This window comes from Euleptes europaea, chromosome 8 (assembly GCF_029931775.1).
Source record: "Euleptes europaea isolate rEulEur1 chromosome 8, rEulEur1.hap1, whole genome shotgun sequence".
Taxonomy (NCBI): Eukaryota; Metazoa; Chordata; class Lepidosauria; order Squamata; family Sphaerodactylidae; genus Euleptes; species Euleptes europaea.
Genome location: NC_079319.1, coordinates 13,361,523 through 13,376,809, shown reverse-complemented (window position 1 = coordinate 13,376,809; position 15,287 = coordinate 13,361,523). Strand labels below are relative to the sequence as shown.

The 15,287-nt window shown below is 47.4% G+C and overlaps 1 protein-coding gene across 1 annotated transcript in view; it reads left to right on the top strand.

The window, feature by feature from the left end:
* The first annotated feature begins 8,069 nt into the window (after positions 1 to 8,069).
* The window catches only part of NSMCE2 (NSE2 (MMS21) homolog, SMC5-SMC6 complex SUMO ligase), a 222,108-nt gene continuing 214,890 nt past the window's right edge, over positions 8,070 to 15,287 (top strand). The window contains exon 1 of the mRNA XM_056854514.1: positions 8,070 to 8,205. Coding sequence (XP_056710492.1) covers positions 8,070 to 8,205 — 136 coding nt within the window. The remainder of the gene's footprint in view (positions 8,206 to 15,287) is intronic.

Below are 15,287 nucleotides of genomic sequence, written 5' to 3'. Positions count from 1 at the left end.
TAAATGAAAAGGTGATTCTTTCTGCAGTGTGACTCTCTGAGGTCTCGGCTGGAGAGATTTTGATCCTGGCCTGGATGTTTAAACTTGGTACCATTAAACGGCATAGCTGTGAAACTAACTCCTGATCTCCAGTGCGTTATCCTTTGATCAGACATACCTGGGATAACGTTTTCTAGGCACAACAGTTTGGGGGCTTCCTGGAGGCACCTGGTTGGGCCACTGTGTGAGCAGACGGCTGGACTTGACGGGCCTTGGTCTGATCCAGCAGGGCCTTTATTATGTTCAGGACGTTTCCCTCTGGAATGAAACTGGGCGCTACCCCCCTAGGAAATGCAGGAAATTCCGGACAAAGGGACTAATTTAAAAGAGTCTAGTTTCTCTTTTGGATGACATTAAAAAGGAACCGGTTAAAAGGATTGGCTATAATGGAAATAAAACCATATATGATATTACTTTACTAGAAATATAAAATGTATTAAATGAGTGTTAGGGAGAAATGGAGGAGTTACAAAATAATTAATTTTTAATGGAAGTAATTAAATGTTTTCTACTATACTAATCCACTTATTAGTAAGATTCACTATTTTTCTTCTTCTTTTATTTTCTTTTCCCTTTTTTCTTTCTTTTATATGATAGTACTAACTACTAATAAATATTAGCAACAATATCAGGATTAGAATTTTATGCAAAAGAGATTACTAATTTATCACAAGATGGAGGGAGGTGTGTGTGTGTGTGTGTTAAGTGCCGTCAAGACAGCGTCCGACTCATGGCCACCCTACGAATGAAAGTCCTCCAAAATGTCCTATCTTTGACAGCCTTGCTCAGATCTTGCAAATTGAAGGCTGTGGCTTCCTTTATTGAGTCAATCCATCTCTTGTTGGGTCTTCCCCTTTTCCTGCTGTGTAGGGGAAGTCAATATTTCTATGATTATACACAAATATCTTTAACAATTGGTTCTTGTGGGTTATCCGGGCTGTGTGACCGTGGTCTTGGCATTTTCTTTCCTGACGTTTCGCCAGCAGCTGTGGCAGGCATCTTCAGAGGAGTAGCACTGAAGGACAGCGTCTCTCAGGGTCAAGTGTGTAGGAAGAGTAATATATAGTCAGAAAGGGGTTGGGTTGAGCTGAATCATTGTCCTGCAAAAAGTATCAAAGGTAATGTCCTAATCACTGTCCGGTAAGTATCAAGATAATGTGCTAATGAGGGTGTGGTATGTTAATATGGAACCATTGTAATCTGACATGATCTGTTAATGTGTGAAATCCAAAGCATGGCTATTGTGGACTGTCGTCTTTGTTAGTCTGGAGGTTTTCAGGACAGGTCGCGCAGCCCGGATAACCCACAAGAACCAATGAACTCTGACCGTGAACGCCTTCGACAATATCTTTAACAGCGTGTCCTGTTTGTTTTTACTTTGTATCGTTTGGGTCAATTGTTATTGTTTAGGTCAATTGTTATTGTTTAGGTCAGTTGTTAAACTACATAATTAATAATTCTGGAAAAATAATAATAACAATAAAAAAAATTAAAAAAAGAAAGAAACTGGGCGCAACCCCCCCCCCCAAACCCAATCTCGCCCGGGGGTGGGGACGGGACGCTGCAACCCTGCATCGCCACCCTGAAACGCTTGCAACGCTTGCTTGCTTGCAACGCTCGCTTGCAACGCTTGCAACGCTCCCACTTGCTTGCAACGCTCCCACTTGCTTGCAACGCTTCCTTGCAAAGCTTGCAACGCTTCCTTGCAAAGCTTGCAACGCTCCCACTTGCTTGCAACGCTTCCTTGCAACGCTTGCAACGCTCCCACTTGCTTGCAACGCTTCCTTGCAACGCTTGCAACGCTCCCACTTGCTTGCAACGCTCCCTTGCAACGCCCGAGGGCCGGCGCACTTACGGTCACAGCTGCTCCCCGGGGAAAAAAAACCTCCAGCCACGACCCCCTTTTTCCCTGCAAAGGAGGCCGAGAGCTTTGCAAAGGGGGCGGCGGGAGGATCCGGAAGCGCTCGGAGGAAGGAGGGTGCAAATGCAACCAAGCAGCAGCAGCCTGGCCCTTCCCCGCTGCTCCGCTCCGCATCACATGAGAGCTTCCCCGGGTCATGTGCACGGGCGCCGGCTGATGATCAGCGCCGCCTGGGCTGCCCTGGCCCTCCTCCTTGCTTTCTGGGCGGTGCAAGAGCGGCTCGGGCCCTGGGGGGCCGGCGGTCCGAGGAAAGGGGCTGCAGGTTTCCAGGCGCTAGGTAGGGAAACAGCGACAACGAGCCGAGAACCCGCGACCGCTGCTTGCAGCCTCTGCAGTTGCACCGCTGGAGTTCTGCATCTTGGAAACGAGGGGAGGGGGAAAGGGTGCAAAGCGCCCCCCGAAAGGAGACGTGGCCGGGCTGGGATCGAACCTGCAATTCGGTGCTGCAATTGACGCCCCCTGTCGAACAGGCTGCGGGGCTTGGTGGACCCGGGTCTGATCCTGCAGGGTCTCTCCTTCGGTTCTGATGTTTATTCTCTTAGGTGCTGTGGAGCACAGGCAGGGCAATGCTGCTGCGGTTGTCTCGTTGGGGGGCTCCCTGGATAATTGTCGTCTACCTAATTAGGGACATAAGAAAAGCCCTGCTGGGTCAGCCCAAGGTCCATCAAGTCTGTTCACACAGCGGCCAGCCAGGTGAAATGTTTTCTCACACAACGCATCGTTAAGTTGTGGAACTCCCTGCCCCAGGATGTGGGGATGGCTGCCAGCTTGGAGGGCTTTAAGAGGGGAGTGGACATGTTCATGGAGGAGAGGGGTATTCATGGCTGTTAGTTAGAATGGATATTGGCCATGCTGCATACCTATTCTCTCTAGCATCAGAGGAGCATGCCTATTCTTTTGGGTGCGGTGGAACACAGGCAGGAGGGTGCTGCTGCAGTCTTGTTTGTGGGCTTCCTACAGGCACCTGGTTGGCCACTGTGTGAACAGACTGCTGGACTTGATGGGCCTTGGTCGGATCCAGCATGGCCTTTCTTATGTTCTTATGTTACCAAGGCCCATGAAATTCACCCAGTGGCCAACCAGGGGCCTCTAGGAAGCCCACAAACAAGACGACCGCAGCAGCATCCTGCCTGTGTTCCACAGCACCTAATATAATACTAGTCATGATGCACACCTATTCTCTCCAGGATCAGAGGAGCATGCCTGTTATCTTAGGTGCTGTGGAGCACAGGCAGGATGGTGCTGCTGCGGCCGTCTTGTTTGGGGGCTTCCTAGAGGCACCTGGTTGGCCGCTGGGTGAACAGACTGCTGGACTTGATGGACCTTGGGCTGATCCAGCAGGGCTTTTCTTATGTTCGTGTGATAATTGTATTCTATATCATTAAGAACATAAGAAAAGCCCTGCTGGATCAGCCCAAGGTCCAGCAGTCTGTTCACCCAGCGGCCAGCCAGGGGCCTCTAGGAAGCCCCCAAACAAGACGACTGCAGCAGCACCATCCTGCCTGTGCTCCACAGCACCTAAGATAACAGGCATGCTCCTCTGATCCTGGAGAGACTAGGTATGCATCATGACTAGTATTATATTAGGTGCTGTGGAACACAGGTAGGATGCTGCTGCGGTCATCTTGTTTGTGGGCATCCTAGAGGCCCCTGGTTGGCCACTGGGTGAACTTGATGGGCCTTGGGAACATAAGAACATAAGAAAGGCCCTACTGGATCAGATCAAGTCCAGCAGTCTGTTCACACAGTGGCCAACCAGGTGCCTTTTAAGAAGCCACAAACAAGACGAGTGCAGCAGCACCATCCTGCCTGTGTTCCACCGCACCCAAAATAATAGGCACGCTCCTCTGATACTAGAGAGAATAGGTATGCAGCATGGCCAGTATCCATTCTAACTAATAACCATGAATACCTCTCTCCTCCATGAATATGTCCACTCCCCTCTTAAAGCCCTCCAAGCTGGCAGCCATCACCACATCCTGGGGCAGGGAGTTCCACAATTTAACTATGCGTTGTGTGAAATTTTTTCTCTTTTATCTGTTTTGAATCTCTCACCCTCCAGCTTTAGCAGATGACCCCGTGTTCTAGTATTATGGGAGAGGGAGAAAAACTTCTTCCTGTCCACTCTCTCCAAATCATGCATACTTTTATAGACCTCTTATCATGTCTCCCCTTAACCGCCTTCTTTCCAAGCTAAACAGCCCTAAGCGTCTTAACCGCTCCCCATAGGACAGTTGCTCTAGTCCCCTAATGATTTTGGTTGCTCTTTTCTGCATCTTCTCAAGCTCTGTAATATCCTTTTTTAGGTGTGGTGACCAGAACTGTACACAGTATTCCAAGTGTGGTCTCACCATAGATTTGTTCAAGGGCAGTATGATATCAGCAGTTTTATTCTCTATTCCTCGTCTAATTATGGCCAGCATGGAATTTGCCTTTTTTACAGGAGCCGCACACTGGGTTGACATCTTCATTGAGCTATCCACTACCACCCCAAGATCCCTTTCTTGGTCTGTCGCTGCCAGCACAGATCCCATCAGTGTATATGTGAAGTTGGGATTTTTTGCCCCAATATGCATCACTTTATACTTGCTCACATTGAATCTCATTTGCCATTTTAATGCCTATTCTTCCAGTTTGTAGAGATCCTTCTGGAGCTCTTCACAGTCTGATTTTGTTTTAACCACCCTAAATAATTTGGTGTCATCTGCAAACTTGGCTACTTCACTGTTTAATTCCAACTCCAGGTCATTGATGAACAGGTTGAAAAGTGCCGGTCCCAACACAGATCCCTGAGGCACCCCACTGCTCACATCCCGCCATTGTGACCCAGCATGGCCTTTCTTAGGTTCTTATGATCATGCCTATTATCTTAGGTGCTTAGGAACACAGGCAGGATGGTGCTGCTGCAGTTGTCTTGTTTGTGGGCTTCCTAAAGGCACCTGATTGGTCACTGTGTGAACAGACTTGGACTTGATGGGCCTTGGTCTGACCCAGCATGGCCGTTCTTATGTTCTAACCCCACCGTCTGATTGAAGGGTGCTTTGGTAGACCTTGGGAGGTGGTGAGCTCTCCTTCCCTGGAGGTTTTTAAGCAGAGGATAGATGGCCATCTGTCAGCAGTGCTGATTCTATGACCTTAAGCAGATTATGAGAGGGAGGGCATCTTGGCCATTTTCTGGGCATGGAGTAGGGGTCACTGGGGATGTGTGTGTGTGGGGGAGGTAGTTGTGAATTTCCTGCATTGTGCAGGGGGTTGGCCTAGATGACCCTGGCGGTCCCTTCCAACTCCATGATTCTATGATCTTTTAGGAGCTCAGTCACAGCCACCCTGCTATAAAATCTTGTGCTCCAGAGGGCTAGCCGTGTTAATGTATAGCGAAAAAATAAAGTGAGTCCATTGGCAGCGTCAAGGCTAACAAAAATCATTCCGGCATAAACCTTCGGAGGTCAGAGCTCACTTCGTCAAATGTGTGTGGGTAAAGTAATTTTGTACATGCTCAGCGTCACCTTGTAGGGTTGCCAGTTCTGACCTGGGGAAATCCCTGAAGGTTTGAGGGCAATGTTTGGGAAAGGCACGTTGTGGGAGGGTGAGCTCAGCGGGGATGTGATGCCGTAGAGGCCACTTTTCCATTTCCCCCCTGCCATTTTCTTCAGTGGACCTGATCTCTGGAGATGTATTGGAATTCCAGGAGAACTCCAGGCTCCATCTGGAGGTTGGCAACCCTTCTTGTGGCTCAAAGGAGCCTTTGAAAACAGGCGCAAGGGGGAGATAGTTGTATGTCAAACTCTGCCATCCCTTCATGAAACTGCTAGTTGCTTCTTTGTGCAAAAGCCCCCCCCCCCTTTTGCATGTTGGTTTCAGGCTGCAGGCAATTGCAGGGATTCAGAAAAGGAAACACCAAATCCTTTTAGAAGAGTAGAAGTGTTGGTCTATTTCAGCAAAAATCAACAGAATTTGCAGCACTTTAAAGATCAACAATTATTTTTTACAACGTAAGCCTTTGTGGACTAGAGTCCACTTCTTCGCATCTGAAGAAGAGGGCTCTATTCTGTATTGGCAGAAAACCAGTTCTGTTGTTAAACCAAAAAGTACGCTCTGGGAGCATCGTACATTATCCCTGCTCATGAAGCCAGGCGGTTGAAGTTTCACCCATTCTGTTTTACCTCCCCTCCCCTGTTGAGGTTCCCTTGGGTTTTGGAGCGGTGGACTCTGAGCCGGAGAACTGGGTTCGATTCCCCACTCCTCCACATGAGTGGTGGATGCTAATCTGGTGAACTGGATTTGTTTCCCCACTCCTACACACGAAGCCAGCTGGGTGACCTTGGGCTAGTCACAGTTCTCTCCGAACTCTCTCAGCCCCGCCTACCTCACAGGGTGTCTGTTGTGGGGAGGGGAAGGGAAGGTGATCGTAAGCCGGTTTGATTCTTCCCTTAAGTGGTAGAAAAAGTCGGCATATAAAAACCAACGCTTCTCCTTTTTCTCCTCCTCCTCGGAAAATGAAAAAAAATATGATGGATGGTGCGTTGGGGCATTCTTTGCAAAACTGGTGGCTCGGTTTAGGCGGCACGTAAAACTCATGGCTTAATTAAACCGTGGTTAAAAGAATCATCCAAATGATCCTTGCTTACCTGAAAATTAGCAGTAACGTATCTTGTGAAAGTTGGCTTGGCCTTCCATCTCTGGGCGTTGCAAAACATTTGAGGCCCAGGCAGCACTGAGGATGGAAAAGTACCCTGGTGGGGCTGGTGTTAGTATCCTGGGTGACCAAGGCATTGTTTGGCGCTATTTTTCTCTAGGGTTAGTCAATATTGCTCAGGTGCTGATCTGTTGTAGCTAGCACCTGTCTTCAAAGTAGGGAACATCACAAAACTGATGCTTTGTGGGGGCTTCGGGATAATGCTCCCTGCCCTGATCAGGGAGGAGAGATTCTTCGGAGGTGTGCGGTCCGAGTCCCACCTGCGGGTTTGTGTTGGTTATTGTGAAACAAGCAGTGTCTATTATGCTGTACGGAAATGTCATGTTCTAGAACATGGAACAGTGGCGCCCGCCAGTTCTAATGGGTGAAGTGCAAGAATAAAACAAGAGTTTCCAACATATTAATTGTAAGACCCATTTCTTTTGGGAGAGTGACAGATGGTGGCAAGTTTCTCCCAGAACCAGGGGTTGCCATAAACGTGGCCCTCCTATCTTTCAGGCAGTTCAGGCTTGTGGTTTCAAGTGTTGATTATTCTGCCAGTTGAAAATAAGTTTGTCAGTGATATGGAACATTGTGGAGCATAATTATCATTCATATCATAAATAGTCATTAATGTAGCAGCTTTATTGTAGAACAGTGCAGCTTTATTGTAGACATTAGGAAGAATTTTCTAACAGAGCGGTTCCTCAGTGGAACAGGCTTCCTCGGGAGGTGGTGAGCTCTCCTTCCCTGGAGGTTTTTAAGCAGAGGTTAGATGGCCATCTGTCAGCAATGCTGATTCTATGACCTTAGGCAGATGATGAGAGGGAGGGCATCTTGGCCATCTTCTGGGCGTGGAGTAGGGGTCACTGGGGGTGTGTGGGGAAGGTACTTGTGAATTTCCTGCATTGTGCAGGGGGGTGGACTAGATGACCCTAGTGGTCCCTTCCAACTCTATGATTCTATAGAACAGTGCATGTTGAGCTGTGAACTGGAAATTCCTCAGGGCTAGGGCTAGGGATGCCACATACTTCCCCTCCCCCTGAAGGGGTACCAACTGTCCCAACTTGTTGATTGTCTGGACTCTCTCTGTGTAATGCTCCTTGTGTCCCAGTGAGAACGGCAGACTATGAATAATGCAAGAAATTATGACCATCAATCTCTGCAGACGCCTAGTATAAGCACATTTAGGACTTTCTCTGTTTTTCACATGCACATACCAACAGTTGGAGAAAGGCTGAAAAGTGCCACGTGTTAATTCAGCCTCGAACTTGCGCAAAGTCTGTTAAAACTGAATCAACGGCTCTCTGTTCAACACAGAGTTTGTTGATGTAAATAAAATTCTGGAGTAGGGAAACTGGCACGACTGTAGCAGCATGGTGCAATGTTGGAGCTGAAAAAATGTTTTGTTATCTTCCAGGTAATTAATTCAAGATGCCTGGGGGTTCTTCTATGCCCTCATTCAGTGGCGTGGACTCGTGCCTCTCTTCGCTGAAAAGCTGCCAATCGTACATAAGCACTGGAATGGATATCACTACGAACGTGGCTCTTGACCTTGTGGAACATCACAGTGAGTAGCAACTGTTTGGAACCATTTTGTTCCTTGCATTGTCGGCTCTAAAGCGATCAGCAAGCCCTAGAATGCAAATGGGGCTCCGGAGAGCAATTCGATGCCATCCATCACTGTGGCAATAGCTTTCCCCCCCTTTTTTGCATGTCTGTCTGTGGTGGCTGTCCCATGTAAGTCACTGTAGTGTTTTGAATGACAAATCAAATTTAAATATAAGAACTGGAGGGTGCAAGATAGATCAGGTATGACGTAGAATCATAGAGTTGGAAGGGGTCACCAGGGTCATCTAGTCCAACCCCCTGTACAATGCAGGAAATTCACAACTACCTCCCCCCCACATCCCCAGTGACCCCTACTCCATGCCCAGAAGATGGCCAAGATGCCCTCCCTCTCATCTTCTGCTTAAGATCATAGAATCAGCATTGCTGACAGATGGCCATGTGTGTGTGTGTGTGTTAAGTGCCGTCAAGTCTCTTCCGACTCATGGCGACCCTATGAATGAAAGTCCTCCAAAATGTCCTATCTTTGACAGCCTTGCTCAGATCTTGCAAATTGAAAGCCGTGGCTTCCTTTATTGAGTCAATCCATCTCTTGTTGGGTCTTCCTCTTTTCCTGCTGCCCTCAGCTTTTCCTAGCATGATGGTCTTTTCCAGTGACTCTTGTCTTCTCATAATGTGACCAAAATACGATAGCCTCAGTTTAGTCATTTTAGCTTCTAGGGACAGTTCAGGCTTGATTTGATCTGTAACCCACTGGTTTGTTTTTTGGCAGTCCAGGGTATCCGTAACACTCTCCTCCAACACCACATTTCAAAGGAATCTATTTTCGTCCTATCAGCTTTCTTCACTGTCCAGCTTTCACACCCATACATAGTAATTGGGAATACGATGGCATGAATTAATCTAGTCTTGGTGGCCAGTGACACATCCTTACACTTCAAAATCTTTTCTAGCTCCTTCATGGCTGCCCTTCCCAGTCTCAATCTCCTTCTGATTTCTTGGCTGCCGTCTCCCTTTTGGTTGATGGTGGAGCCAAGGAATAGAAAGTCTTGAACAGTTTCGATTTCCTCATTGTCAACCTTAAAGTTGTATAATTCTCCTGTAGTCATTATTTTTGTTTTCTTGATGTTCAGTTGTAGTGCTGCTTTGGCACTTTCTCTTTTAACTTTCAGCAGTAGTTTCAAATCTTCACTATTTTCTGCCAATAATGTAGTGTCATCAGCATATCTCAAATTATTAATGTTCCTCCCTCGAATTTTCACTCCACCTTCATCTAAATCTAATCCATCTTTCCTAATTATATGTTCTGCATATAGATTGAAGAGAGAGGGAGATAAATACATCCTTGTCTGACATCTTTGCCATCTAACCTCTGCTTAAAAACCTCCAGGGAAGGAGAGCTCACCACCTCCAGAGGAAGCCTGTTCCACTGAGGAACCACTCTGTTAGAAAATTCTTCCTAATCACAATCATGTATGTTTATTTATTTATTTATATCCCAGTTTTCTCCCTGGGAGGGGAGAAGCACATGGCACTTCCATGTTAAGGTCTTTGTCTCAGTGCATACAGATTTTTGATGCTTCTATAAAGTGGTCACTAATGCCCTAGAAAGAGGCCCACTTGCATCTAAAAGATTGGTTGCAGGATGAGGCAACCCCGTGACATCTCCACTGTGTGCCTGTATTTAGCTTGTGTGTCTTTGACCCATGTTTAATCCACTTTCAAGGTTAATAGCACCTTACATAAGAAAAGCCCTGCTGGATCAGGCCAAGGTCCATCAAGTCCAGCAGTCTGTTCTCACAGTGGCCAACCGGGTGCCTCTAGGAAACCCACAAACAAGACGAGTGTAGTGGCAGCATCCTGCCTGTATTCCACATCACCTAATATAATTTATAATACAATTATCATAAGAACATAAGAAAAGCCCTGCTGGATCAGACCAAGGCCCATCACGTCCAGCAGTCTGTTCGCACAGTGGCCAACCAGGTGCCTCTAGCAAGCCCACAAACAAGACAACTGCAGCAGCATTATCCTGCTTGTGTTCCAAAGCACCTAATATAATAAGGCCTGCTCCTCTGATCTTGGAGAGAATAGGTATGCATTGTGACTAGTATCCATTTTGACTAGTACGGTAGCTATGGATAGCCCTCTCCTCCATGAACATGAGCACTCCCCTCTTAAAGCCTTCCAAGATGGCAGCCATCACCACATCCTGGGGCATCCCCGGTAAAAAATAATTATCTTCTCTAATTAATCTCGGTCCTCATGCCTTTTGTTCAGAACATATGAAGCGGCTGTAGCTGAGCCAGAGCGTTAAACCAGGGCTCCCCGTTCTTGTTGATCCTGTTGGCACCTCTAGGCTTTTGAGGATCGGGACTGGGCCCAGTCACAAAATGGCTGCTGTAGGGTGCTGGAGCCTGTCACCGAATGTTGGGAGCTTCCAAGCCTACAGTTCAGGCAGCTGTTTTCGAATAGGTGCTGCCTGCTCTATCTCTCTTCTCTCTATATTTTTTTTCATACAGTATTATCCACTGAAGGGCCCCTCACCCTCTTATCTTTACAAAAAACAAGCAAACGAAACCAGCCCTGTGCCTCCTAGGAACTTGTTAAGTTGGTACAGAGAGCAACAGGACTGACTGAAGTTGAGAACTTGACAGCCTGAGCAGCTTAGAATTGTAGAGTTGGAAGGGACCACTAGGCTCATCTAGTCCAACCCCCTGCACAATGCAGGAAATTCACAAGTACCTCCCCCACACACACCTCCCCCCCCCACACCCTACTCCATGCCCAGAAGATGGCCGAGATGCCCTCCCTCTCATGAGCTGCTTAAGGTCATAGAATCAGCATTGCTGGCAGACAGCCATCTATCCTCTGCTTAAAAATCTCCAGGGAAGGAGAGCTCACTACTTCCCGAGGAAGCCTGTTCCACTGAGGAACTGCTCTGTTAGAAAATTCTTTCTAGTGTCTAGACAGAAACTCTTTTGATTTAATTTTAAACCCATTGGTTCTGGTCCAACCTTCTTGATGCTTCTTGATGCTACCTGGCAGCTGCGGAGGGGGGTGGTGGTATTACCCTCGTTGGGAATTCCCGGAGGACCTGACAGCCATACCCTCACTGGGAAATCAAGTGGGCTGTAATGCCCCAACCGCTGAATTAAACAAACGAACGAACACTGGAAACTCCATTCATGGAACCCCCATTGTTCCTTAGAGGTATAGTTTTCAGCCTTATCTTTTTGAAGATGTATCCAAATATAACCAAAAGATGGCAGCAAAGACTTCACATTGTAGACTTGCATGTAAAGGTAAAGGTCCCCTGTGCAAGCACCGGGTCATTCCTGACCCATGGGGTGACGTCACATCCCGATGTTTCCAAGGCAGACTTTGTTTACGGGATGGTTTGCAAGTGCCTTCCCCAGTCATCTCCCCTTTACCCACAGCAAGCTGGGTACTCGTTTTACCGACCTCGGAAGGATGGAAGGCTGAGTCAACCTTGAGCCGGCTACCTGAAACTGACTTCCGTCAGGATTGAACTCAGGTCGTGAGCAGATCTTTTGACTTCAGTACTGCAGCTTAACACTCTGCGCCACGGGGCTCCTTGCATGTAGTTACGCATGTAGTTACTCATTTACCTGTTGTAACCCTCTGTGGAGTGACTGCCTCTCAATGGGTTTAGGACTCTCTCATTAATGTCTCCACTAGATATTTGGGGTTCCTTCTTACCAAAATGCAAACCTAGATTAAAATTCCTGTCTGGCAGAGAGGCTGAATGAATACCACACTCAGTGTAGTGGGGTTTGGGGGGGGGGGGAGAGGGAATACAAAGCCTAAAGGCATTTCTTAAGATAATCTGGGTCAAGATTTTACAAACGCATTTCTCAACTCCTATATGAAGGACGTGTGTTGCAAACATGTGCAACTTGTGAAGCCAAATACTGTAGGCTGCCTGGTGCTTGACAATAGCTTTGCTTTTGAGAGCCAGCGTGGTGTAGTGGTTAAGAGTGGTGGTTTGGAGTGGTGGACTCTGATCTGGAGAACCGGGTTTGATTCCCCACTCCTCCACATGAGCGGTGGAAGCTGATCTGGTGAACTGGATTTGATGGTGCTGCTGCACTCGTCTTGTTTGTGGCTTCCTAAAGGCACCTGTTTGGCCACTGTGTGAACAGACTGCTGGACTTGATGGGCCTTGGTCTGATCCAGCAGGGCCTTTTGTATGTTCTTATGTTTTCCCACTTCTCCATATGAAGCCAGCTGGGTGACCTTGGGCTAGTCACACTCTCTCAGCCCCACCTATGTCACAGGGTATCTGATGTGGGGATGGGAAGGGAAGGTGACTGTAAGCCGGTTTGAGCCTTCCTTAAGTGGTAGAGAAAGTCAGCATATAAAAAACAACTGTTCTTCTCCCAACCGTCTGCAACTGGGTAGGTTTTCAAGCCCCTGACAGGATTCTGGGTATGGGCTGTGTTTGGTGTTGAGGGTCGCAGGTGTGTGTGTGTGTAAAGTGCCGTCAAGTCGCAGCTGACTTATGGCGACCCCTTTTTGGGGGTTTTCATGGCAAGAGACTAACAGAAGTGGTTTGCCAGTGCCTTCCTCTGCACAGCAACCCTGGCATCCCTTGGTGGTCTCCCATCCAAATACTAACCAGGGCTGACCCTGCTTAGCTTCTGAGATCTGACGAGATCAGGCTAGCCTGGGCTATCCAGGTCATATGGGCCTGTCTTACTGTGAATGTTTGGTGTTATCTCTCGCTTGTTTTTATGGGTAACCCTAGGCTTGCTTTCATCCTTCTCACATGGCCCGAGAAAAGGATTTGTAAAACTGGAAAGCTTGCATGTTCTTCCTAAGAGAGGGGCTCAGCTGGTGTTAATTAAAAACTAATCATTTCATTATGAATAGCCTTTGGACTATAATGTATCTTAAATAAAAAAAACTCTTTAGATAGATTTTTCCTCAAAAAGCGTTTTATTTTTAAAAATACCATTTAAATTTTAAAAAATCAGATTTTTAAAAAATCATTGATTTTGATTCACCTGGAATGGAAGCGGGGGGGGGGGGGAAGAACCATGTATGCTGCATTGAGCAGGATAAAAAGAAAAATGGGCTACTAGATACAGATGTTAACCAGCAGATCTTTCCCCTCCCTATGGACATGGGCCTGATACCTGGCTTAGATTGGCAGGGTCTTGCCGCCACGGGATGTGGTGATGGCTGCCAGCTTGGAAGGCTTTAAAAGGGCAGTGAACAAATTCATGGAGGAAGGGGCTACCAGTGGCTACCAGTCAAGATGGATATCTACTCCCTCTAGTACCAGAGGAAGTACGCCTCTTGATATCAGTTGCTGGGGAGCATGGGCTGGAGGATGCTGTTTCGGTCATCCTATTTGTGGGCTTCATAGAAGCAACTGGTCAGCCAGTGTGTGAACAGGACTTCATGGGCCTTTGGTTTTATCCAGTATGGCTCTTCTGTGTTCTTTTATGATATATATTCATGGCTATCAGCAGTCTAAGGAGGTAGTTAAATAGTAATACAAGGATTAGAAAAAACTTGGTCCTTAATAGTTCCAGGAAAATATAATATTTCAAGATCAGCACCGTGGCTATATTTATTTTTCTTCTGACCTTATCAAGACATCTCTTTGGCAACCTCTGCCTTGTTCCGTTATCCTTAGGTAGTCCTGAGAAACGGAATTGTCTTTCAGTAATGGGGTTTCTCCTTCCGCCAATTTCCTCCCGAGGAAATTTCTTCTCCGGAGGCCATTGTGGAAGGTTGTTGTTTTATTGACAGCCTTGCTAGGTTACCTCATCGATCTCCTTTTCATGAATTCCTCCCGTAAATCTTCTATTCCCCAGCAATCGGGCTGTCCCCAGTTCTCTGAGTCAAAATCTGTTCCTACGGCGAAGGCCTGTGATGCAGCCATGGTACGAACAGCCCACTTGCCGAAAAGCCCGTTAACGCATCTCCCACACTTTGCTTCAAGATGGAGTGATTCATGATCTAAACGGCAGAGAATGTGACCGGTGTAGAAAGTTAAATCCCACAACTTTAACACTGAGGCCCGGGGGTGGGTGGGTGGGTTAAGAGGTGCTATGCTAGTTCTCCGTCTTCTCCCAGATAAACTTGTGTGTGTGGAGTGCCGTCAAGTCAAAATCAAGTCAAGTCACAGTCACACAGTAGGGGTGTTTTCAAGGCAAGAGGTGATCAGAGGTGGTTTGCCATTGCCTGCCTCTGCATAGTGACCCTGCTGTTCCTTGGTGGCCTCCCATCCAAGTGCTAACCAGGGTTGAGAGCCAGTGTGGTGTAGTGGTTAAGAGCAGAGGTTTGGAGTGGTGGACTCTGATCTGGAGAACCGGGTTTGATTCCCCACTCCTCCACATGAGCGGCGGATACTAATCTGGTGAACCGGGTTGGTTTCTCCACTCCTGCATACGAAGCCAGCTGGGTGACCTTGGGCTAGTTACAGCTCTGTTAGAGCTCTCTCAGCCCCACCTACCTCACAGAGTGTCTGTTGTGGGGAGGGGAAGGGAAGGTGATTGTATGCCTGTTTGAGTCCCCCTTAAGTGGTAGAGAAAATCGGCATATAAAAACCAAGTCCTCTTCTTCTTGACCCTGCTTAGCTTCTGAGATCTGATGAGATCAGGCTAGCCTGGGCCATCCACGTCAGGGCTCCCAGATAAATACTACTTTATAATAGACCTATCTGTTCTTCATACGTGAGGTACGCTTGTGATGGAACATAAGAACCCTTTGGGATCAGGTCATAGGGGCTGCACCCCCACATTCTAGGATATAATTTTCTACTATAGCAATCATGGATGGGTTTTCTTGTCCTCCCAGGAACACCAGTTACGAATGATGGCTATAGTGTGCCAATGGCAAAATATCCACCAGTGTGTGGATGCAGCCATAACCCAGCCTTCTTTGTCACAGTAGCCATCCCAGTGCCCCTGGGCAAAGCCTTCTGCAAACGGCCAAGATTGACAAGAAAGATTCTTCACTGGAAAGGTGTTCCAACCTTCTGATTGTTTCGGCAGCCTTGTTCTCTACCTTTTCTAGCTCCACACCACCCTTTATGACATCAGAATT